Source organism: Aspergillus ruber (assembly GCF_000600275.1).
Source record: "Aspergillus ruber CBS 135680 unplaced genomic scaffold scaffold00004, whole genome shotgun sequence".
NCBI lineage: Eukaryota > Fungi > Ascomycota > Eurotiomycetes > Eurotiales > Aspergillaceae > Aspergillus > Aspergillus ruber.
The window spans coordinates 491,980-515,067 of NW_024467300.1; the positions used below are offsets into that span (position 1 = coordinate 491,980).

The 23,088-nt window shown below is 49.5% G+C and overlaps 7 protein-coding genes and 1 non-coding gene across 8 annotated transcripts; 5 read left to right on the plus strand and 3 right to left on the minus strand.

Moving 5' to 3' along the window:
* Positions 1-129: 129 nt before the first annotated feature.
* On the minus strand, positions 130-1,842 carry EURHEDRAFT_449093 (protein translocase subunit TIM50; the record flags this gene model as incomplete). The annotated part of the gene is made up of 3 exons (XM_040783787.1): positions 130-732; positions 785-1,510; positions 1,579-1,842. The coding sequence occupies 3 exons, from the start codon at positions 1,840-1,842 to the stop codon at positions 130-132; spliced, it is 1,593 nt and encodes a 530-aa protein (XP_040641701.1).
* A 673-nt stretch (positions 1,843-2,515) lies between these two features.
* On the plus strand, positions 2,516-3,457 carry EURHEDRAFT_528745 (uncharacterized protein; the record flags this gene model as incomplete). Its single annotated transcript, XM_040787076.1, has 2 exons — positions 2,516-2,587; positions 2,636-3,457. 2 exons carry the CDS (start codon positions 2,516-2,518, stop codon positions 3,347-3,349), a joined length of 786 nt encoding a protein of 261 aa, XP_040641702.1. The 3' UTR covers positions 3,350-3,457.
* Positions 3,458-3,537: 80 nt separating this feature from the next.
* On the minus strand, positions 3,538-5,332 carry EURHEDRAFT_384011 (proteasome regulatory particle lid subunit RPN11). Its single transcript, XM_040779603.1, has 4 exons — positions 5,019-5,332; positions 4,610-4,863; positions 4,006-4,541; positions 3,538-3,950 (listed from the first exon to the last, which is right to left on the minus strand). The coding sequence occupies exons 1-4, from the start codon at positions 5,088-5,090 to the stop codon at positions 3,802-3,804; spliced, it is 1,011 nt and encodes a 336-aa protein (XP_040641703.1). The 5' UTR covers positions 5,091-5,332; the 3' UTR covers positions 3,538-3,801.
* Positions 5,333-5,438: 106 nt separating this feature from the next.
* On the plus strand, positions 5,439-8,372 carry rpdA (histone deacetylase RPD3). The gene is made up of 4 exons (XM_040785349.1): positions 5,439-5,919; positions 5,984-6,284; positions 6,348-6,889; positions 6,938-8,372. Exons 1-4 carry the CDS (start codon positions 5,725-5,727, stop codon positions 8,078-8,080), a joined length of 2,181 nt encoding a protein of 726 aa, XP_040641704.1. The 5' UTR covers positions 5,439-5,724; the 3' UTR covers positions 8,081-8,372.
* Positions 8,373-8,732: 360 nt separating this feature from the next.
* EURHEDRAFT_472524 (60S ribosomal protein uL14) lies at positions 8,733-10,210 on the plus strand. The gene is made up of 5 exons (XM_040785350.1): positions 8,733-8,781; positions 9,065-9,115; positions 9,303-9,549; positions 9,709-9,786; positions 9,846-10,210. The coding sequence occupies exons 1-5, from the start codon at positions 8,768-8,770 to the stop codon at positions 9,876-9,878; spliced, it is 423 nt and encodes a 140-aa protein (XP_040641705.1). The 5' UTR covers positions 8,733-8,767; the 3' UTR covers positions 9,879-10,210.
* A 55-nt stretch (positions 10,211-10,265) lies between these two features.
* Positions 10,266-17,111, minus strand: EURHEDRAFT_513085 (putative polarized growth protein (Boi2); the record flags this gene model as incomplete). Its single annotated transcript, XM_040786129.1, has 5 exons — positions 10,266-10,278; positions 10,364-12,154; positions 13,944-16,740; positions 16,806-16,949; positions 17,054-17,111. The coding sequence occupies 5 exons, from the start codon at positions 17,109-17,111 to the stop codon at positions 10,266-10,268; spliced, it is 4,803 nt and encodes a 1,600-aa protein (XP_040641706.1).
* Positions 17,112-18,592: 1,481 nt separating this feature from the next.
* On the plus strand, positions 18,593-18,685 carry EURHEDRAFT_t34. Its single transcript has one exon. It is a non-coding gene; the product is annotated as a tRNA-Cys (tRNA).
* A 555-nt stretch (positions 18,686-19,240) lies between these two features.
* Positions 19,241-22,948, plus strand: EURHEDRAFT_448917 (MIZ zinc finger domain protein; the record flags this gene model as incomplete). Its single annotated transcript, XM_040783771.1, has 3 exons — positions 19,241-19,766; positions 20,049-21,326; positions 21,588-22,948. The coding sequence occupies 3 exons, from the start codon at positions 19,241-19,243 to the stop codon at positions 22,946-22,948; spliced, it is 3,165 nt and encodes a 1,054-aa protein (XP_040641707.1).
* Between the last annotated feature and the right edge of the window lie 140 nt (positions 22,949-23,088).

Consider the following 23,088-nt stretch of genomic DNA (forward strand, 5'->3'; position numbering starts at 1 on the left):
CCACAGAACAACAATCCCTCAGGTACAAGTACATGAACGAATAGAAATAGAATAAAAAAGAGGTTCAGCTCTGATGCGCCATACCCTTCCATATCTTCGTAATGCCATCAACCATCAACACCAATGCCATTACTGCTTCTTCTCCTCCTCACCGCCACCAGCACCGAACATGCTGGTGAATGACCCCTTCATACTCTTCATTTGCTCCTCTCGGAACTTTTCTTCCTCTGCTGCCATCTCAGCCAGCCACTTCTCACCGTTCTCACGAATCTCCCGGTCGATCATCTCGTAGTTCTTCTGGCCCCGCTCACGAATCTGGTCCCAGAGCATCTTACCCTGCGCCAGTCCCTCGGATGGGGTCTGCTCGCCATCCAAAGTGCGGTTGGACTTAAGTCCCAGTGCGGTGGCCAAGCTACCCACGCTCACACGAGGCTTATTCTTCTGCTCCTCAGCCACTTCCTTCTGGAAGCGTTCGCGCATAGCCCTTTCACGCTTGGCAAACTCGATGGGAATGTCGGTGCCCTCGAACGACTTCAGGACTTGGCGCACATCGTCGATTCCCATACCAGCGATGTACTCGAGGAAGGGAATCAAGGCAACAAGCTTCTTGTCCTTAGAGTCACCCTGCCATTTGTTGAGGATAATGGCGTTTTCGGGCTGCAAACGGGCATGTTCTTCCTTGGTGTCGATCATGATCACCTTAGACAAATCACGGTTTAGATACGAAAGGTCCTGATAGGGTTGTTAGCATTGAGTTTTATCTACGGCATGCATTTAACCTTACCTTGATGTACTCTCCATCCTTGTACCGGGTGGCCTCCCGGAACAAGGGCCAGCGAATGATACGGTAAGGATCCAGTTTCCGGAGCACCTGATCTGCCATCATGCTGGGCACGCTGGTGAAAAGCACAAGCTCGTAGTACTGGTTCAGGTAACGGAGGAAGTAGTCAATTCCTGGCCGCTTGGCAACCCGCCATCCATGCTCCCGACTCCACTCACTGTGCACCATCAGGTCTTCCAAACTGATTACCAGGGTGTACGGCTGACGCATGTTGGGGTCCTCATCCGGCAACAGCTTAGGGAACGGAGGATCCTTGTAGTAGCTGGTGATGTCGTTCATACGAGCCTTGATGCGGTTGTACAAAAGGCCCACGCCCCAGCCAGACGGTTGCTCCGGGTGAGCCCTCTCCTCCTCCTCGGTCTCCCAATTGCGTCCCAAGTATGCAGTGCCACCAATGGCTCCAAGTGCGAAAAGAGCCCACATCAGGCTCGCCATGCGGGCCCTGCGGCGGTCCGTGGACGAGACGTAGCCGTCCTTGGGGATATCGCCTCGGCCACCATCGTCGTACTCATCCTCTGCATGGGTGGGATCTTCGGTCAGGTTCAATGGTGTCTTTCCTTTATTGCGTCCTTCCAGCTCTGCCGCCAAGGTCGAGGGGATACCCTGTGTGAGGTCGGGAAGCGGCTTTCGAGGTGCGCTCTTCTCGGTAGTAGTGGGGTCGGGTTCGGGCTGCATAAGACCAATCCAATTAGACTCAGTTCGTCACTCTCAGCAGCGGCTGAACATTCTTTACTTACAGCTGACGACGTGCTGTTAGCAGTGTTCTGCTGCGGGTCGGCCTTGGTGTCGAATTCCGCTTGTTCCGTCGAGAACTGTTCCTGCGATGCATTTCCTGACTGCTCCGGCTTGGGGGGCTTAACCGAATCCGGGACCTTGTATGGTGTCTTCGGCTTATTGTTCTTTGCATACCATCGCGAGCGAGGACCCGACAGGGCTGAAACACGGGTGGTAGAAGCAAGGATGTTGGGCCTCGTCAGAGGCAGCATAGCACGGCTAAGCATGATGACGGAAGGGGATAAGTAAAGGCGTTCAAGTACTCATATCTTGCACTCAATAAAGAAGGCACAGATAGAAAATTGTCCAAAAAATCGTAGACAATTGACAGCGTTGAATTGCGAGTGCCTCTGATCCTCTTGCCTATGCGGTTCACACTCCGAAGAAAGTTCGCTTCGGGACAGATGCTGTCACGGGAGTCAAAATACACCCACTGCGCAACTTGTCCCGCCACCGCCTATAAATTTGAGAACCTCCGAACCAAATTCCTTTTCCTTTTCTTCTTTTTTTCTCCAATTTGAAAGTTGAAACCCAGATGTTAATTTGACCCTTCAAGCCTTCGCTTCCGTGCATGCCGGGTTGTATTAGCTGGGGAGACGAATATTCCCACTCCCAAGAGCGCAGCTAAGATCTTCCATGCAGCTGCAGCCCCGTTCGTGGGATACAATTCCCTTTTCTATTGCTCTTTTTGATTCTTTTTCTCAGAGGTGATGTCCTCTGCTTGGAAGGAGGGGAGTGTTTTATGGTTAATGCAAAATTTCAGTTAATGCAATAATGGGAAGACTCGTAACTTTTTTTTCAAGCACTTCCAGCGATCGATATAGACCTTAGACCTTCACACACCCACATTTGAGTATTTGTTTTATTTTTATAGGCTTCTCCTACAGCCCTTTTTTCGCCATGCTCTCCATCACAAAGACCTTGGAGGACCTAACCCTCCAGGATCTGTACCCGGACTTCGACTCGAAGGGTGTCGACGGTGAACGAGAAGAAGAAATTGAGTCCAGAGAACTAAGACAGCCCTTTCGCTTCCTTGACCTCCCGTCTGAACTTCGCCTGCGTATCTACTCTTTCGTCCTGTTCGCCACCACTCGTCGTCGCTGGTTGCAGCAAACCCGAACAACCGGCAGCGTGGGTGCCTCGTCGAAAAACCCCCCTTCTGCGCCGCTGCCAGAGCGTCTTTCGCTCTTTCTAGTATCGAAGCAAGTCCACCTGGAGGCCAGCGATTATTACTACTCCACTCAGACCTTCCGCGTATTCCCAATTCAGGATTACTCCAAAATGCCCACCATCAGGTCCTTGCCACCGCTCTACCGGCCGTCAATTTCGAACATCGAATTGATCCTAGGCTCGAGTTGGACTAAACCCCCGAAATCTTGGACCGTCGACAATTCGCTTGGCCTGGAAGATATGCATCGGGTTCGTACTTTGAAGGTGTTTATAGAGTGTGACCCGTCGCATCCGGTATTCGAAGGTTTTCGCGTTTCCAAGGGCTTCTACACGAATTTCGCTGGTGATCTTCTGCGCAAGATCCTGGAGAGATTACCGGATTTGAAACACGTTGAGTTCGACGGCTATCCCTCTGTCCGTAGACATGGAGCCCTCATGATGCGGCTATTGCAGGAGACCAAAGTGACAAAGAAGCAGATCGTCTGGGGGCCGGAAAGGCAGTGGAGGCATGACGTGGAGTCGGAGAGCGAAGGGGAGGAAGAGCAGGTTTTAGAGGTATCTTGAGGAGTGCCACTGTTTATCGTGCCAACATTGTTTGTCGTACTGTCGCGCGGGTTTACCGGAAGAGCACTACGAAGTCGACATTCAGTCTCCAGGACTGTCATGAGTTACACGGGTCTGCCTGCGCGTCGCTGGATATGCGAATTCGACGGATACGGTTTTTCAACGATCATTATGAGACATACGTTGTCAGGATGATTCGAGTATATCATTACTACCATTGGGCTGTTGCCCTTTTATAGTTGTACATGATGCATGAAATATGAATAGCATTATTACCGGAAGGATACAAATTCACTATTGTTGTTTTGATAGACTGGAATTCGTCTGTACCGTTTATTATATCCAGTGGATGTAGAACGTGAAAAATAGTTTTATGGCATGCATCGTATACCCGCAAAGATAGAACTCGTAGGCTTATGTTTGAATTCCTAGCCGTGATTAACATACTCCATCTATAGCTCGTCATCCACCTCCATGGCAGCGCCATTCTGAGCTCCCTTGGCTTCCGATGGCCGTGCCACGGAAGCTTCCTTGTCAATCATCTGCCTCGAGACCGCAACGATGTTATCTTCGATCAGTTGCTGGCTGACATCCTCAATATCTGTAGTGCATTGTTAATATCAATCAACGCAGTGGTAAAGAGAGGAACAACGTACGCTTCTTAGGATCAACCTTTCCGACATATCGCGTCTTGAGTTGGTCCTTGCTCAACTCTGTTTCCTCCTTGACCCGCTTCTCATAACCCTCAGCAAGGCCAACCAATTGTTTCATACGGTCGACATTGTGCTGGCATTCATCGTGGAAGTCGTTCATCTGCAATGCCTCGGTCCATACTTGCTTGTGCAAATTCATCAACATGTTCTCCTCGAGCCCCGTCTTGCGATAGTTAATGCCAATGCTGTAGTAGTGTCGGTTCAGGCCGTGAATGAGGGCCTGGATCGATGGTTTATTCAAATGACCCAAGTTGGATGTTGTTTGCCGGGGTTCCTGGCCCATGACAACGGTCTGGGGTTGAATGAGACGGAAGGCATCGATAACGACCTTGCCCTTAACGGACTGGATGGGGTCAACAACAACAGCAACGGCACGAGGTGTGAGCTGTTCGAACGATTGCTGAGTGTTAACATCGACGGAGGAGAGCCAGCATCCGAAACCAGGGTGAGAGTGATACCAGCCGACGACGCTTTCCGGTCTATAAAAGAAAACTATCAGCATCCCACTGAAGGAAGAAGCTAGGGGGGGTAGCTATTCAAAACATACCTTCCAGTTTGTCGCAGCATTTCCATCATCTTGGTCTGGAAGACAGGATCCACGGCTTCGACACTGACACCAGTACCACTTTGAGGCATAGCAAAAACATCCACCACCTGAACAGTGTATTCATCCACGAATTCACCCAACATCAGGCCCATAACTTCCATAGGTACACCTGCCCGACCATGTCTTAACATCTTCAACAGCGCTAGGGACGAGATGTGGACAGTTTCGGCGTTATCGATCAGGTTGGGCGTGTCCTATAATAGTTCTAGTCAGCTATATTTCCTCCAGCTTTCAATTTCCTCGCAATGTAATGAATCTATCTTGCTTCTGAACTACCTATTCATAAGCCCCAAGCAGAGGAAGGGATCCTGAATAAGATGCAACAGAGTGACGCAACGAGAGCACTTACACCACCAGGAGCACCTCCCATACCCATGCCCATACCCTGAGCGGCATGAAGCATCCGATTTAGGCGATCCATAACGAATGAATAGATTCGGTGTAAGAAGAATGAACTGGAAGATAGCAGGAGGGAAGCTTCCAGTGCGGAAGCGTCAACGTCGGAGTTCGTTGGGTGGCACGAAGAGACGGACTCGTGAGCGTGCTCGAAGCAGACAGCAACGGCAGTCAAATAATGTCGAGAGAATGGCAAAAGCAACAAAAGACAAGAGTAATAAATTGACAGTTGATGGGATGGCAGAAGGAGTTGAGCTCACAGAGGATGTACCAACAAAGACAAGATGAGGCGCATCACATAACCAAAGGCGGTGAGCCAATATAAGCTCCCTCTTGCGCGCCGGCGGTCTTTGCTCGGCCGTCCCCTTCCACCAATTCCTCTTTCTTCTTCTTTCTTGTTCTCTTCCTCTTTTCCTTTTTTTACTCTTCCTACTTCGAAGGGCGATGGGACTATCTTATTCCATTGCGCTTTTACTTTCGTAATATCAACTTCCACTTGCCACCGCCCATTCGCCTAGTTCGTCTCGGACTATCGTCTCTCTACTCCGTCGACGGCGTCTACATTGATTAACCCTTCGACTGGCGCTACACACCTATATATCGCATAATCCAACTGAGTGAGCATCCTCCGTGCTTCTTCGCACGAATTGTCTCTCAGGATGTCGAACTTAGCACCACCGCTGGATCCCATTATCAACGGGCTTGGGGACCGCAACCGCAAGGTCGCCTACTTCTACGATTCCGACGTGGGAAATTATGCCTATGTGTCGGGACATCCCATGAAGCCTCACCGTATAAGGATGGCCCATAGCTTGGTCATGAACTATGGCCTCTACAAGAAAATGGAAATCTACGTGAGTGGTTCTGGTTTGATTTGGGCCCCTTTTGGACATTGCAGCTGATAGGCAAACATCACAGCGTGCGAAACCCGCCTCCAAATTTGAGATGACGCAGTTCCACACCGACGAGTACATCGACTTCCTTTCGAAGGTTACACCGGATAACATGGATTCTTTCGCGAAGGAACAGAGCAAGTACAATGTTGGTGACGATTGTCCTGTGTTCGATGGTCTCTTTGAGTTCTGCGGTATTAGTGCTGGAGGCAGTATGGAAGGTGCAGCTCGGCTAAATCGCAACAAATGTGACGTCGCTGTGAACTGGGCTGGTGGTCTTCACCACGCAAAGAAGAGCGAAGCAAGTGGTTTCTGTTATGTGAATGGTATGACTCAAGTGTGCTCTTAGCAGAGGTCGTATTGGGCTCGACTAACCGCATCTTGCTCAGACATCGTCCTTGGTATTCTCGAACTTTTACGGTTCAAACAGCGCGTTCTTTACGTCGATATAGATGTACACCACGGCGATGGTGTTGAGGAAGCCTTCTACACCACAGATCGTGTCATGACGGTTTCGTTCCACAAGTATGGAGAGTATTTCCCCGGAACCGGCGAACTTCGCGATATTGGTGTGGGCCAGGGCAAGAACTATGCCGTCAATTTCCCGCTTCGCGATGGTATCGATGATATCTCGTACAAGAGCATATTTGAGCCTGTTATCAAGAGTGTTATGGAATGGTACCGGCCTGAAGCTGTGGTCCTTCAATGCGGCGGTGACAGTCTCTCTGGTGACCGCCTGGGATGCTTCAACCTGAGCATGAGAGGTCACGCAAATTGCGTCAACTTCGTCAAGAGCTTCAATTTGCCGACGTTGGTCGTCGGTGGCGGCGGGTATACTATGCGCAATGTCGCGCGGACGTGGGCATTCGAAACAGGTATTCTCTTGGGTGAAAACCTAGAACATCAGCTCCCTTATAATGATTATTATGAGGTAAGAACTTCTCGCCCTGTTGTTGAGTAAAGCATTAACAAATCATAGTATTTCGGTCCGGATTACGAACTAGACGTACGGCCATCGAATATGGATAATGCCAATACGAAGGAGTACCTAGAGAAAATTCGTGCTCAGGTGGTTGAAAATCTTAAGCGCACAGCTTTTGCGCCATCGGTCCAAATGACCGATGTGCCTCGCGACCCTCTTGTGGGGGGTATGGACGATGAGGCGGATGCGATTCTTGACGACGAAGACGAAGATGAGAACAAAGACGTACGTGCCACCAGGCGCCGCTTCGATCAGTACGTGGAGAAGCCCGGCGAGCTTAGCGACAGCGAGGATGAGGAAGAAAATGCTGCCAATGGCATCCGCCGTCAACCCAACAGTCTCAAGTCCAAAAACCACTTTAGCTACAAACACCTCGACGCTGGCGACTCTGGGCTCGACAGTGGGCTTGCAACTCCTCGGGACGAATCTTCGATTGCTGATGAAGAGGCTGATCTCATGGGCGATGCTAAGATGACGGAAGCACCTGAAGTGGAGACAGAGGGTCCCCGTTCACCGTCTGCAGAACCTCCATCAAGAGCCGAAGAGGCTTCTGCATATGAGCAAAGTGAAATGGCTATTGACAAGCAAGAAGAGGAATCTGCTGCACCTGCTGCTGTACCTACTTCTGTGCCAGTTTCTCGCCAGCCGTCGCCCAAGGTCCAGGACGAGGACACGACAATGGAAGACGCACGACCGCCCGCACCTGAACCAGAACAGCCTGTGAGCACCGTTCCAAGTGAGAAACAAGGAGAAGAAACGAAGCCAGCCGAGGAAGCAGTACCTAGTACCGATAATCCAGCAACCGAGACGTCGAGTCCACCAAAACCCCAATCGCCCGCCAAGGAAGTATTCGAACCAGAAGGAGAGAAAGCAGAACAACCAAAGGGAGCAGAGACAGCAGAGAAGACGGAGACAGCGATGCCAACTGAATCGATGGAGACTACCACTGCTCCTGCTGCTACTGAGGCAGCAGAGCCAGAGAAAGTACCTGAAGCTCCCAAAGACAAGCTGACTTCTGAAAAAACTGGAGTGGAAGATCCCAAGGCAACGGAAGAGAGCAAGGATGCAAACAATACGGAAGAGTCGGAAGAGGCCTCCTCGGAACTGAAGCCTGAGGAGCCTGCAAAGAACGAAGAGTAAAACTCCAGCAACACCGACTGCGGCGAAGGCGCAATCTTCTTATCGGTTCCTGGCGCAATTAGGGGACATATGGCAATTACGGTGTTTGGGTGAAAGAATTGCATTGAGTTATGCTATAGGGTTCAATTTGCTATGCTATAATCGCGAGAGGCCTTTTTTCTTATTTAGCCATTCTTATCTCATTTCTGGTTCTTTTTGGAACATCTTTTGGCTTGTTTTTGCTGCGTCGTCGTCGTCGTCGTCGTTATTGTTTTTTTTTTTTTTTTTTAAGATTCATTTGACGCTTGATGCCGCTACATGTATTAGACTAGTCCGTACATATGAGTTATACAATCGAATTTCTCTACAGCATGCCAGTAGCAAAATCTCTACTTATGTCGCCGTTCGTTGTAGTTAGATAGGGCTCATTAACTGACGTCATATCAGTAGCCGAGACCAGAACTTCCCAATTATGTTTTTCATTACATAAGACACTCCATCCTAATGTAGTAAGGTCCTAGGGCAAATCCTATAGCCCAAGCGGGACTCCACCCAACCAATAGACGGTGGGTGCCAAGATTTTGCCCACGACGCACACTAAGCGAGAGAGCAATTCGAAACCAGCCGCTGTGCCAAATCTCGACGTCCCCCGACACCTTTGTCCCTTTTCCCAGTTAGTCGACACCGTTTAACTAACAAACAGCCAAAATGTCTAAGAGAGGGTGAGTGCTGTCTGTTCGGTTTAATTTTTGTTAGCAGATGTTATGCCCGCGAGTGTTGCCGTCAGTTGTCGTTTGTTGTCGCCGTCCAGGGAAGCGAAGAAAATTCGAAAAGAGAAAGTTATAGGGCGAATTATTGGGAAGTTATACGAAAAAATTCGAAGCAGTTTGCGGCTTTGGACGGACAACAGCAAAAACGGAAGGCAGCGCTCAAAGGCGACATGTTGGACAAAAGAAGTACATGCTTCGGATGAAGAAGGGAACGCTGATTTGCTTTCGATTATAGTCGTGGTGGTGCCGCCGGCAACAAGCTGAAGATGTCGCTCGGTCTTCCTGTGTACGTTTGGATGAATCCTAAAACCCCAGCACGATTTTTCGATCCGATCAGAATCTACTATGTCGAACATCGTCTACCCTTTCAAGATCACTCGCCCTTCAGCACCGTCGTCACAAACACATGAATCGCAATGCACGAACTGGAAAAACTGGAGGGAACAAACTCGCTAACGACATGCGTATTATAGTGGAGCCGTCCTCAACTGCTGCGACAACTCCGGTGCTCGTAACCTCTACATCATCTCGGTTAAGGGCATTGGTGCGCGTCTGAACCGTCTCCCCGCCGCGGGTGTTGGTGACATGGTCATGGCTACCGTCAAGAAGGGAAAGCCTGAGCTCCGTAAGAAGGTCATGCCTGCTGTTGTCGTCCGTCAGAGCAAGCCCTGGAGACGGCCGGACGGTATCTACCTCTACTTCGAGGACAACGCTGGTGTTGTGAGTAATGCCCTGGAGTCATTGGATAAGGATGTTGGGAAATGGGAGGTTACGGTTCTGCTCGTTCGGTTGAATTGAAGCATCAACACCCTTGAACCAACATTCTATCCATTGGCCTAAGTTCGGTTGAAGAGGAACGCTTTTGCTAATCATGAACAGATCGTCAACGCTAAGGGTGAGATGAAGGGATCTGCCATCACCGGTCCCGTCGGTAAGGAGGCTGCTGAGCTCTGGCCCGTAAGACAACCCCATTCTCCCTCCAGACAAAAGGACAACATCCAATTAACAAACTCTAGCGTATCGCTTCCAACTCCGGTGTCGTCATGTAAAAAGGGAATCCGAAAATTGATATGGATGGAACGATACCAGCTGGGCTTATGGGTTGCATATGAATTTAAAGCAATTAAAAAAATGGAAAAAGGCGCTTTGAATTTATCCCTTTTTAAGCAGCCATTTCATGTTTTCCTTTTTTTTTACTCGCCCCGGAACTCGATAACTTCTTTTTTACCTTATTCCTCTTTTCTTATAATGGCGACTCGGAGAATCCAAAAAAATCTTTCAAAATTCTTATCCAACTTCTTGTGGTTTGTAGTAATAATAGTTTTTATCCATGTATGAATAACAATTCGTGACAACCGTATCCAAGTACACCATAAGTGCCAAGCTTGTGTATATAATATCCAAAAAAAGAAAGCCAAAACCCTACAACTACGGTGTTAACTCCGTCTGCTGTGGCCCCTTGGTCCCAGTCAACTGCGGGTCACCGTTCTTTCCCTTATGCGAATCCTTTCTCTCCTTCTGATCCTTTTCCAACTGAGGAGATCCTGATTTCGAGGATCCAAAAGCCAAAGCAAGAATGTATACCAAAAACACAATAACCGTCACAAGGTCAGTCACATGAACCGCCCACCAAATATGCTGCACTCCAGCGGCGCACATGGTGATCTCGTATCTCCATTCGTTGACAGCTGGGTCGGCGTCGAACCAGAGAGAGAGTAGACCGGCGTTCCCGCCATACTCGCCCATCATGGAGCGGAGGGTGACCTCACGAATGGACGGTGTGTCTTGCGGAGTATCGTGGTGGTCGACGTACCGTTTTGCTTTCCACTTCCAGGCCTGTTGTTCGAGTTCGGATTCGGATTCAGATGCATCGTCGTGTTGCTCAGTCACATCCTCGTTTGTCCGATTAATGAAATGGACCACGTCGCATCCGGTGTGGTCGTGACCAGTAAGAATCAGTCCGCTACGACCGAATCCGCCAACGGGGGCTTCCTCACTCCCGCTCATGCCAAAAATGCCCTGCAGAATGCCGTTGGTGCTGAGATGTTCACTAAGGTGGTTCTGCTCTCGCAGGCCTCCTTCCAGGAAGCGGGGTGTGTCACCCTCATCGTCGTTTTCATAATACGTAAAGTAAGGCCCATCCGTGCAAATTCCGTCCTCCTTGTGCATGGGGAGATGCGTGAGAAGTAACGTAAAGGTCGTGCGATCCTCAACCGGCCAAGTGCGGTGGGAGATCACGTCGTTGATGTAGTCGTAGCTGTCCGCTTGGATCTTCGCTGAAAGAGCCGGGGAATCCAAGGTCAAGGTATTTAGGTTAATCACATGCAGTGTTGGGATGACGATCGAATTATCATGGTTGGAAAGGGGATGCTGGAAACGAATATCCCAGTTCGCGCGTCCAAATACGCGCTCGAAACGCTCCAACCGAGAGTCACTAGCATCCCCCGAGTATCCAATATCGTGGTTCCCTGCGATGTTGATGATCCTATGTTCCCAAGCAGGATTGGCTCCTAGTTGCTCCAACCTAGATGTATCGTATACTTCATTATTTTCGTGTCCCTTTTGCCCTGTCACAGTAATCTCATCGCTAACCCGTTCACCACCCTTGAATACCCGATCCCAATATCTGTCCCCGCGCCGGTCGAATTCCTCATCCGTCACCCACTGGCTACCAACCAAGTCCCCTAACACTGTGACATGCGACGGACGGGTCCACCAATGCAGCGTACGGTATATATGTGCCAAATAGTAGTCATTTCCCAGCAAATCAAGCCGTTTCTGAGCAGCGCGCAGGCTGCGTGGGACGTCCTTGGTTATGAGAGTGCGCCAAACTGTCGAAATCGTAGAGTACACATTTCGTAAATAGTGTTCAAGGCCACTGATATCGTCGTCGTCGCCGTCATCACCATCGTCGGTTTCGTTCTCTGCATCATTTTCGTTGGCATCATTGTCATCGTCGGGACGGTATTGCAAAGCTAATTTAACCGCAAGCCAATGTTTCTGGATCCGCACCGAGAGCGCATTATCAGGACTCGGGAGCGAACTGTCCCCTTCCAGCTGGGGATCTGCTAGGACTAGCAATCGAAAGATGGCCGGTTCGTCTGCGGAGGCGGTGCCGACATGCTGTCGGAAGGTAGCGAGGAGCGGATTTGTGTCCTGTTTTCCAACGCCTTCTTCTGTTTTTCGAGGCAGCGGAAACGCGCAGCCGTGGAAAACCGGGTAAAGATAGAGGTAGGCCGTGGCCGCTACCGCCAATGGAAGGAGGACGAAGAGAAGACGGCGAGTGAGGAAAAGGAGGGACATCGAGGAGACCCGAATAATAGACCTAGCATTTGCGGGTTTGGAGAAATCGGGAGCCTTTTGTTAAGTTATACCACACTAGAGATACTTGCCAGGTAGGGATATACACTGGCTATAGCCTCGAATCGAGTGTTGATTCAGTGGTGATGCACGGTGCAAAGGGGGAAAAATAGAAAACGAGATGACGATCATCGTCAATCAGAAACATTCGAGGACCGTGGAATAATCGATACTAAACCCAATAACACAGCTGCTTGAAGAAACATGATTTGGTGGGTTTCATCGCTTTGATGGATTCACATTGTATATAGCAGTGGTTTTGTTCTTCAATCAGCTACTAGCTTTGGAGATGGTGTGGTTGGTGGTTTCCCAATACAGAAACTTTCACGTGATTCTGTTTACCTTCTACATTGTATTTCCCCCACCTTTCTTCTCCAAACTCTTACCCATTGAACTGGCTCTGTCTCGCTTGATATAGCTGGATCATGATATGGGTCACTCACTAGAAGAGATGAGAGAACACATTCGCACCTAGCAGAAGCAACTTCGTCGCGTTCTCAAGATAATCCGACTGGAGATTGACAGTTTGAGTAGCTCTATCGGTGCCACCGCATTGCTAGATCTTTGTATTAAGCGCAGCGCTATGTCCGTTGAAGATAAGATTTCCATTCTCAATACTTTGGACCTTACCAGGCTGAAATCAAGATGCCCGGAGCGGAGTATGAAGAGACAGGAATACATTCGAGAAAGCTTCCTGACTCTCGAACATGAAGTGTGTGAGTAGGAATTATAAATCCACTATGAGACTGTGTATCACTTACAATCCCATACATTCAATCTCATTTTTCTTGCCATACTCCCGCAGGGGAATGAATACCTCCCGGGGTCTATGACAGAATGAGCGCCTATGCACATATCTTGACGCCCTGGTAAGCTAAGGAAACATTTGACCCCCTCTCATATTCACCTTATATTCAACAGGGGTAGGGGCTGAAGAGCTCTTCCTTTGCTAGGTCTTTATTTTTCCTTCCAGGGACTCAATGGTCCGCGCAATAGAAGCTAATCTGGAAGGAGGCCAATTTATATTGCGTGTTACAAAATGGTATGACTTCAAACAAGAGGCTAAGGGCTTTAGCCTCTCTTTCTTCTTTGCGCAATGGTGACCAGATAATGCGTTGGTTGAATCTACTGCCGTTGATGGTACGACAGGGCACTGGGAATTGTATGTTTTGGGGAAGGCGTCAATAGGTTTATGGTAGGATATCAGGCGTATGACGTGCTTCCTTTGTGCGATTCTATCTTATGATGCGCCCTTCATGATGGGTAGGGCCAGGTTCCTACTGGCAAATATACAACGTAGGGCAGCGATTAACAGTAAATTCAGCAGCACAAGATAACTACCTATGTATCAACACCCAATTAAAATAGAATAAAATAAATGAAAATAACAGGCATAATATATTTTACCAACCCTCATGCTATATCCATTCCATAACCTATGATACCCTTTTCCACAATATCTAACAACAAAAACGAAAATAGCTAACTAAATAGGAACCCCATATCAGGCATAAAACGAGACGTACAAGTCAAAGAAAAAGCATGAGAACGAAGCAAAAAACCGGAACAAGGGGTATATCACATAAACGCCAAACAAGATATTAGCAACTGCCAGAAAAATGGCGTCGCATTATGAGGTAAGTATATTTGAAAATCGATAATCAAATATTAATGATTATCCCGTCAATCCATCGAGAAGGGAAATATTAAGGAGAGAAAGAAAGATGAGACAAAAAAAAAAGAATTAGCTCGACTTTTCAGTCGTTTCTGAAATCAAATTCGAGGAGCCGTTGTCAAAAGGGTTACTAGCAAGCGGGCTCGATGGAATCTGGCCACCATCATCACCCCTAGTGGGAGTCTCAAGACCAAGACCCAGACCGGTACCGTCGTTCATGGTCGGTGGCTCTTTGCCCGCCTCTTGCGCCCGTTCTTCGGCCTTGTCCTCGTCTTCCTCTTGAGGCGTTGGAGTGGCGAGAAGCGCATGCGGTCGCTGGTTCATCAGTCGAGCTTGCTTCAAACTAACGGTCTTTTTATCAATGTTGTAGGTGGTCTCGACTGGAATTTCCATGTCACGTTCGATAGTCGCTTTCATGAGAGCAGCCATCCACAAGCGGCCTTCTTTGACAGTATCCACTTGGAAATAATGGACGGCAGGCTTGGTGAATTGGACACTGCGAGCCACGCCGGCTTTCGGGGGCACCAACTTGAAAAAGAACGGCCCGCTGCTTTCGGACTTGGACAACTTTTCCGTAGGTAATTGGGCAGCACCGGCGGGCGACGTTGGCGATGCAGTAGCACCAGTGAGGGTGGCATGTAGCGTGATAATTGGGTCGTTGTCTGCTCGAAGAACACGATGCCCAGTAATGTCAATCAGACCTCGTTCCTCTTTGTCCTTATCCGAATAGTAATACGACAAGCGACGACCCCGCAAGACAAAGAGGCGAGGCTTCCACGTTGTCATCAGGTTCGAAGATCGCTTCTTCATCCAACCCGAATAATCACATTGTGTCATTTGCTCATTTGGAGACTTCTTCTCTAATCCTTGGATGTACGCACTTGTGTCCTTCTTGGTCTTGACGGAGGTCTTGACAGAGGGCTTGGGGCGTGGTAAAGGGAAACCACCGGCGCCATCTATCGCTTTCCCAGATCCATCAGTGCTCTGGCGTTCAGTGCTAATGCGTTCCGAACTCTTGGATGTGGCAGATGGCGTGGTTGATCCAGTTCGGATAGATGACGGATCCGAGTCCTTTATCGGTGATGAAGGGACTCCCGACATGTCGACTTTTCCGACAATGTCTGTCGTCGTCCGAAGGCCGACAGCACGTCGAATTTTAGGACCAGCATTTTTGATATGTTGCTGGAACGGCGATGAGGAAGAACGCGCAGATGATTCTGCACCGGTTTTACCACTTCCACTGCTGCCAACCAAAGACGAAAAGAACCCGGTTCCAGAAGCTGTCTTATCCTCTAATGAGGCCGCATTGGATGATTGCGAGCTGTGACCGGACCGGTCGACAATGCGCGTGCTAAGACTCCGGATACGCCCCTTGGGGGGTGGAACGGGTGGACCCGAAGAAGACAGCTTCGACGAGGCGAAGGCATGGTTAGCGGCATCGCGAATCGAGTCGATGCTTCCAATACGAGAGTGCCGTTTGCCCACCCTAAAAGGTTCGTCGTTGTAGCTTGACTTCCTGGAATGGCTGATACTCCCACTAGCCGCGGAACCCCGTTTGACCAGCACCCGCTTGCTTTTCTTGGTGTCACCCTCGGGCCCTGAGAAGTATCCACGGTCCAGGTCATCGTACCGGTCCGTCACCGAAATGGCTGAATCACACTCATTAGGGTCTGCGCCGCGTGCTCCTTGCTGGGAATACGTGCTCTCTGATGTGGTCGTCCCCAGAGACGTACCTGGACGAGGGGAAATTCGTTGGTTTCCACCAGCCATGGACCAAGCTCGGTCAAATGAGGACTTGGGCTGATGCGACGCACGAGGGGGCGAGTCAGCCAACTCGAAAGAGCGGTTGGTCGTGTCAATCGACGAATGACGGCGAGAATGGTTAAAGTTTCGAACGGATGCAGCCGAGGGCCTTTTTTCAACACCGATGCTATAGGTCGGAGCGGGCGAGGTATTGCTCTGCATATTTCCACTGAACCGGGGATGTTGATACGACGAAATGCTTGAACCTCGTGACTGATGGTAACTGCCAGTCTTTTCGGAAAAGGTTGGGATGCGTGGGAGGAAGGTACCCGTATGTTCGGGACGCTCTTCTGACGTCCGAGGATAGGAGGCGGATTGCCCCTTGATCTCTTCCTGAAAAGCTTTCACTTTGTGCCAGGTCTTCAAACGGCGGCCCATGACACCGAAATCAAACTCTTTCATCATAACGAAATCCTGAGACATATCAAGGAGGACGTCACCGGTAATTTCTTGCTCTTCAAAGATGTCACAGTGTTTGTCATCGACGTCAAGCTCTCGGAGGCGCTTTGCGGTTTCATGCTGATCCCAGGCGCGCACCTGTTCCTCGGTAGGTTGACTTTCTTCCTCTTCGTCCGTCTCATGGCCATTGATGTAGGACATACGGTGCCCGAGATGGCTGCTATACTCGCTCTCGGAATCGTTTCGCACTCTGGGTTCCGGAGGCGCCAAGCTATGTCGTGGGGTACTCAAGTCGGTGATATGCTCATCGATAACGCTCAAGGTCTCGTTCATGACCGGACTGTCCTGACCACTCATCTGATGCGCAAGGGAATGTTTGAACGACTGCTGAACATCAAGAGTCATGTTTCGAGTTGGCAGTGGAGACGAGCTCGATCTTTGTTGCGGCTGCAGTTGTTGCTTGGGCGAAGGGGGTGTTGAAGGATCGATATCCGGCACCTGCATACCGGAGGCGCTAGCATGGCGCGAAGCTTGCGGGGTGGACTGGCCACTTTTCAATGCAACCGGCGCACCTAGGATTACATCGGGCTCTTCATTTTGCGAACCGGAGTCGCGGTGCTGTGACGTATCCGTTTGCGGTCGAGTGTTAATTCGCGGGCTGAAGGTAGTATAGACTGTGTAGTATTAAATGTCAGCGATCGCAAAAACATACGCTATATTTTTTTGAGTCGTAGCGAACCTCCAGGAAAAAGACCGGTCATTCCTGTTTTTGAATGCTTTCCGAGAAACCATCCGTCGCCAAAACCATCGTCTAGTTCAATTAACTCGAGCCTGTCTCCTCGGCGTAAAGTAAGTTCGTCGTTACCGCGCGCATCGAAGTCATCTATGAAGTAATCACAATTAGCTTTGAGGGGACAGGAAAAGGAAGGGGGAGACTTCTCGCAGAAGCGATACTAGCATGCGACCACAGCGGACGAGTTGACTTACGGACAACAACCAGGAGATCGCCGGGCTGGACACCTCGGGGAGGACTTGACAAAGCCATTGTAAATCAAATATCCCACCGAAGTCAAGCAAAAAAAGAAGTAGATCACAGCGAAGAGTGGTCGTGGCAATCGATAGCAGCGGACGGATTGCGCAGGAAGGACATGGGGTTCCCGGCCGCTCTCACGGGTAATTAAAGGATAATAAAGGCTGGAAAATCGCCCACACAAGGGACAGGAAATTATTTCCTTTGCTCCCCCGCAAACGGTCACCAGTGGCAGGACACAAAATAGTCTAGTTGATTGCCAGTATGGAAGATAAATCCGAGAGGTGGCAGGAAAGAGGGATAGAGTAAGAAATGGACTGGAATGAAGATAATGGATGGCGGGGCCGCGCAACGTAATATCGAGAGGTCCTTAGACTTAATAGGAACAAAGTCACGAGTCGCGGGATACTTTGATTGTTTTCATGTGGAATTAGAAGAAAACAAAGGAGAGAGTGGATATAAATGAAAAGGTGAATACGAGAGAGAGAGAAAAAAATCTTAAAGGGAGGTTTTATGAAGGGATGAAGCAGCGACGTCGCTCGGTTTGACGAAACAGGGCTGCCAGACACGGCGGCAAGGCGGCGCCAAACAGCGCTTGGTGCAGTTAATGATATGGGAATGATCAAGAGAAGGAGAATAAGAGACGAGAAGAATGAATAAATGAATGAATGACAAAATTGAGAAATGAATGCGTGGCGCTCAGCAGAAGGCGTTCCCTGGTTCAGGTTCGCCGGCGAGTCTGCCCGAAAATTTATGATAATAGTGAAGATGAAGAGAAATGAGAGTAAGAGAGAAAACAGGTAATAAATAGGCGTTCGAGAGGAAAGAAAGAAACAATGAGCGTGTGACAAGTTCGATGTTTGACAGCAACGGGAAAGAATGTGTGTTGGCTTGACAAATATATACGATTGCTACTCCGTACAATCCATCTCTTATACAGAGTACAGGGCACGATAAGGAATAATTCTTCAGTGAGGCAATCTTTCAGGCGACACAGAGTTTGGACTGATGTCGGTGCTCGTTTCAGCGCTGGTGATACATCAGATGGAAGACTCAGGGTCAGTTCTACTTGTACGGAACACTCTCTACTAATTTTAAGACTGTCAATAGAGACACTATTGCCCTGCTATGAGCCCAATTGTTTGTTCTTCTCTGCAAAGTATGCTGACGAGTTATCTCACTCTATACTTCTCAGACGGCCCAATGGCGGCCACACCAATAGCGCCCAAGACTGAGAATCACATTGGATACTTGAGACTAAAACTAGACTATTGGTGACAGTACTTTTGTGGCGCATGTCAGAATATGTATCATCCCATTTTTTTGGGTCAATTGTGAATAGTTCGGGAATAGACTAAAAAATCCTACAGAGTACTCTTTATGTGTCCAATTGACTTATAAAGTAAGAGATCAGCAGAAGATCTCGATTCAAAAAGTGTATATTTTTATTTGTTTTCATGACTTATTAATATTATTATCATTGTAGATCTCATTACGGGTCGGTAGCTCAGTGGTAGAGCATCAGATTGCAATGTGCCAATAAGTAGCCAATTATCTGGTGGTCGCGAGTTCGATCCTCGCCCGGCCCTTTTTTTTTGCCCCCTCCTTCCCTTTTTTTCTCTATTCTTTTTCTTCTGCCTTTCTCTTTTTACTCCTCCAACCTCTATTCCGTAGAGATTGTTTGCTCTCTCTCTCCTTCCTTGTATATACATGCACATATTATTCTGTCAAGATCCATCTAGACTCCCCATGTTTGCTATTGTCTGCCAATTGGTAACCAAATCGGATCTCATTCCCATCTCCGCACCTGCAGCTTTCATCGAGACGGCTTATGCCAATCTTCATGCTGGAGGGAATTAGATGAGATGATAATCTGCTCTCTCTCTTTCTGGCTTCCGCAATGTTCCTTCTGCTTCCAGTCACTATACAAGTACAACAGTGCATGTAGGCTTTTTTGTTTTTTCATTTTATTTTTGCACCGTTTGATTTTGAACAAAGAACGCAAACAAACCTCGACAATTGAATCAATTTAATAAACATCTCCATCTCTACTTCAACACCATTTCTTCTTAACACTTTCTTCTTAATACCCTCAACTATACACTCTTATCATCCTTCTACTATCAACTACATAAAATGGCAAAATGCCGCCCAAAGTCCGTCCCCACTTATCTAATCCGCGTGCCGATCATGATGAAGTCGAGTCTTGCAATTCCACCGCTAGCCTTTTTCTAGGCGGCCGGCGCAAATCTTGGATGTTGGATTCCAATACCTTCGATCTTACTCCCACTCACTCTCGCTCGAATTCGACTACTTCACTGTCTGCTTCCACCTCCCAGCCTCACCCTACTCCTCCTGCCCCTCCTCCACCTCCGCCACCTTCGCGTCCTCATCGTCCTTCGAGCGATAACAACGCCACCACCCCATCCTCGTCCTCTTCCGAGCACGCGTCTAGTGCTCCGCAAGGCATACGAAATCTGTCCTCGCATTTGCCGTCTTCTCCTTCTCGCACTCCGTCGACCTCGACTCCGGCTTCTGCTGCGTCGTCTCCCCCTGACAACCAACTGCCTGCTCCCGTTGGTCCTACGCGGCCCTCCGCTTTTGCTCCGGATAAGAATGGTCGATTGGATTCGCAGGTGACTGTTACCACTGTACTCGCGCCGGATTCAAGTTTAATGTCTCCAGTCACCCCGGGAGAGTCGCTCCACCAGCAACAACTACAATTCCTACAATTACAACAGCAGGCGCAAACGCAGCACATAGTTTCGTCTTTTTCTCCGGGCAATCCGAGCTTATCCACGGCGTCAACTGCAACCCCTGCGACGACTGCCACGTCCGGCGGGGGTCAGACCAGCGCGTCTAGTACCAGTCAGGCCTCCTCCCTCCCCTCGCCCGATCCGAGCGATCCCTCCTATCCAAGTCCCTCGAGTGCGGTGGATAAGAATAACAGAGATCAGTCATGTCCTGTTTTCCCATCTCCAGCTACCAGGCCGGCACAGATACAAACTCCGCAGTCGCTGAATTCTCCTCAGGTCAGGGACGCGGGGCTACCTGCCGTGGGACTGCCTGTAGCGGGTACTTCGACTGCTCTGAACACCGTTGCGGTGTCCCCACAGCATGATCGAGCATACTCATTTCCCATGACTCTTACTACTCCAGCACCCCAGCAGATAGCTGGACCCAACTCGACCGATGTACAAAGTGACAATGCTTTCTGGGCACAATCACATCAGTCTCTGGACATGTTTATCAACGATTATTCCAAGACGGTTGGCTTGTCAGACTCCGTGGAGCTTCCTCGCGTGCGTCTTCTCCGCGATGCTTGCAATTCCCGAGACTTGTTATATTTGGCATTGCATCAAGCGTATTGTCTCTCAACATGGGCTCCATCCCAGTTATCATCGCTTCCGGAATATTCTGGGTCTGCGATTCTCGGTCTTAAGGTGGTTGAGCAGCTTCTGGTGGAAAATCAGCGACTGTCCTCCGGTTTTTTGGAATGGTGTAGTCTGTTCCCTCGTGATCCCGAGCTCATGACGACGAGCCCCCAGTACAGAGCGGCCTCGCAGCAGGTCGCACGATGCTTAGTCTCTCTTCATGAGAACTGGCAGACATATGATACACAAGTGAGGGCACGTGCCTATCCTCCGTTGATCGATGAGTTGGTGGTGCGGTTTGGAGTAACATCCTCGGTGATGTTATCAATTGTATTTTTGGCTATGTGCCGGCGGGTGTACGGAGGTAGACACGAAGCACAATTGAAAGATTTGTGGCTCCGTAACAAGCAAAATTACAACCATCGCTTCCAAACCGCACAACAAATAACCCCCGAGCAGATGCGGCTTGAAAATGAACAATTGATCAAGGCTTACTTGGCATTGCACACGGCGCATGTCAACTCACCCTTAGTCGTCACTCCAGCAGTTGGTTCGCCACAGGTCAACTCGCCACAGCTTGTGACCGCTCCTCACTCATTTAGCTCTCATGCGAGGAGACAAAGCATGCCGTCACAACCACCGACACCATCACTACCAGCAGCTTCTCAAAAACATTCTCAACCCGCATCTCCTGCAACGATATCGTTGTCTGAAAGTAGAGGCTCAGTGGCAAGGCCGGTCACTGTTCAAACTGGGCCTAAGCATCACGTCAATCAAAACTCCCATATTCCCACAACTGTTTCCAATTTACCCACTCAATTCACCACTAATGCACATGCCCGCGTCCCTAGCACTGGTGCGAACAAGCCTTCATCCCGTGGCGTGGCCACTGTCCCGTACAGTCCATCAGCACCCACGGTTGAAAGTGCTCCGCCTGGTGTGTACTACAATCCGCAATGGATGATCGCACAACAAATTTTCGAGCAACCTTCCTTACCGCCAATTCATGAAACGGCACCTCCAACCAATACCAATCCGGCATTACCGGAGCCAGGACTACCAGCCCAGCAAGCTTCAGCATTGCGTGCTCCTCAGGTTCGAACAAACGCTATTACAGCGAATACACCAAATCTTACTCGGGCGAGAGCCGAAAATGGGTCGAATAGGCAACCCCGGCAATTGGGTCCGACCACGCCCGCCTTTCGCGGCTCTGTTGCGGCCCGGCCACAGCAGACCCGGACACCTGTCGCTCAGACCACGCTTCTTCCACAGCCTGGATGGATTCCTGTCAACACTGTCCGGCCAAATTCTCTTCGGGTTGGCCTTCACCAGGCTCATCTTCGAGATCCCATGCTGAAAATGATACACCAGACCCCAACTGGCGAAAAAGAGACCGAACTGTTTCAGTATCTACGGGCGTTCATGGTGCCTCCCACGCCTTTGGGATTGGTCGAATGTGGATTCCATTGGAATTTCGTTCTAGGCCCTGCCCACTGCCAAAAGATGGCTCGTTCTATCTTTTGTGGGACTGGAGAACGCTCGCTACGTGTCCTCGTCGAGGGTTGTCAAACCTACCGCCTCCGGTGCATTAAGGTACCGCCATCAGCCTTGAAACTTACTGGACATGATTGGAGTATCGCAGAGACGGTCTGGCCAAGTGTGTTCTATATCTTCGTGAATGACGTGGAGCTCTACGTGCGTCGAAAGGTGCACAACGGAAAAGATATGCCATTAGACATAACGGATTATCTGCGTGAAGGCATCAACAGGGTTTCTATTCACTTGATTCGCAGCCCAGCTGAGGCCAAGGATGTGTATTACGTGGCCGGGGTCGAGGTTCTTGATATCGCGGAATATGCTACGGTTAAGAGTAGTGCACGTGAGCTGCCAGCGTCTGAATCTCGAGCTCGAATTCAACAGCGCTTGTCAGCTCTTGCGGCAGATGACGAGCTGAGCATTGTCAATGATGACCTTACTGTGAATCTGGTCGACCCCTTTATGGCTCGCATCTTCAACACCCCTGTCCGTGGTAGCACCTGTGCGCACCAGGAATGCTTCGATCTCGACACATTCCTCATGACGAGAGCTTCCAAGTCCGGTAAGGGACCCATGAAAGAGAACTGGAAATGCCCGATCTGTGGTGAAGACGCTCGTCCGACAAGCCTTATAATCGACGGTTTCCTGGCCGAAGTGCTCGCCGAGCTCAAACGCACCAACCGTGTGGACGATGCCCGAGCGATTCATATTAAAGCGGACGGCTCCTGGGAGTTGAAGACCGATCGGGAATCTCAAGCTGCTGAAGATCGGATCGGGAGCAGGGCTGATAGTGCTAATGAAGTTTCTGCAAAACGAAAGCATGATAATGTCACGAGTGCGGCTCCGTTTCCGCAGAGGCTTAAGACCGAAGTATCGTCCGCTCCTAGCACGGGTGCTGCACGCAGTCCTCAGTCTGCTCCTCAGGTTATTGAGTTGGATTAGGCTGTTCTTGTTTACCTGTGCTGCTATACACGTGTGGCATGGATGATGATTCTACTTTTATCTTTTTTCTTCTATTTTTCATCTTTTTGGATGCGTTGTTTTATGTATATGATACCCGAGTTCATTTTTTTCATCAGGTA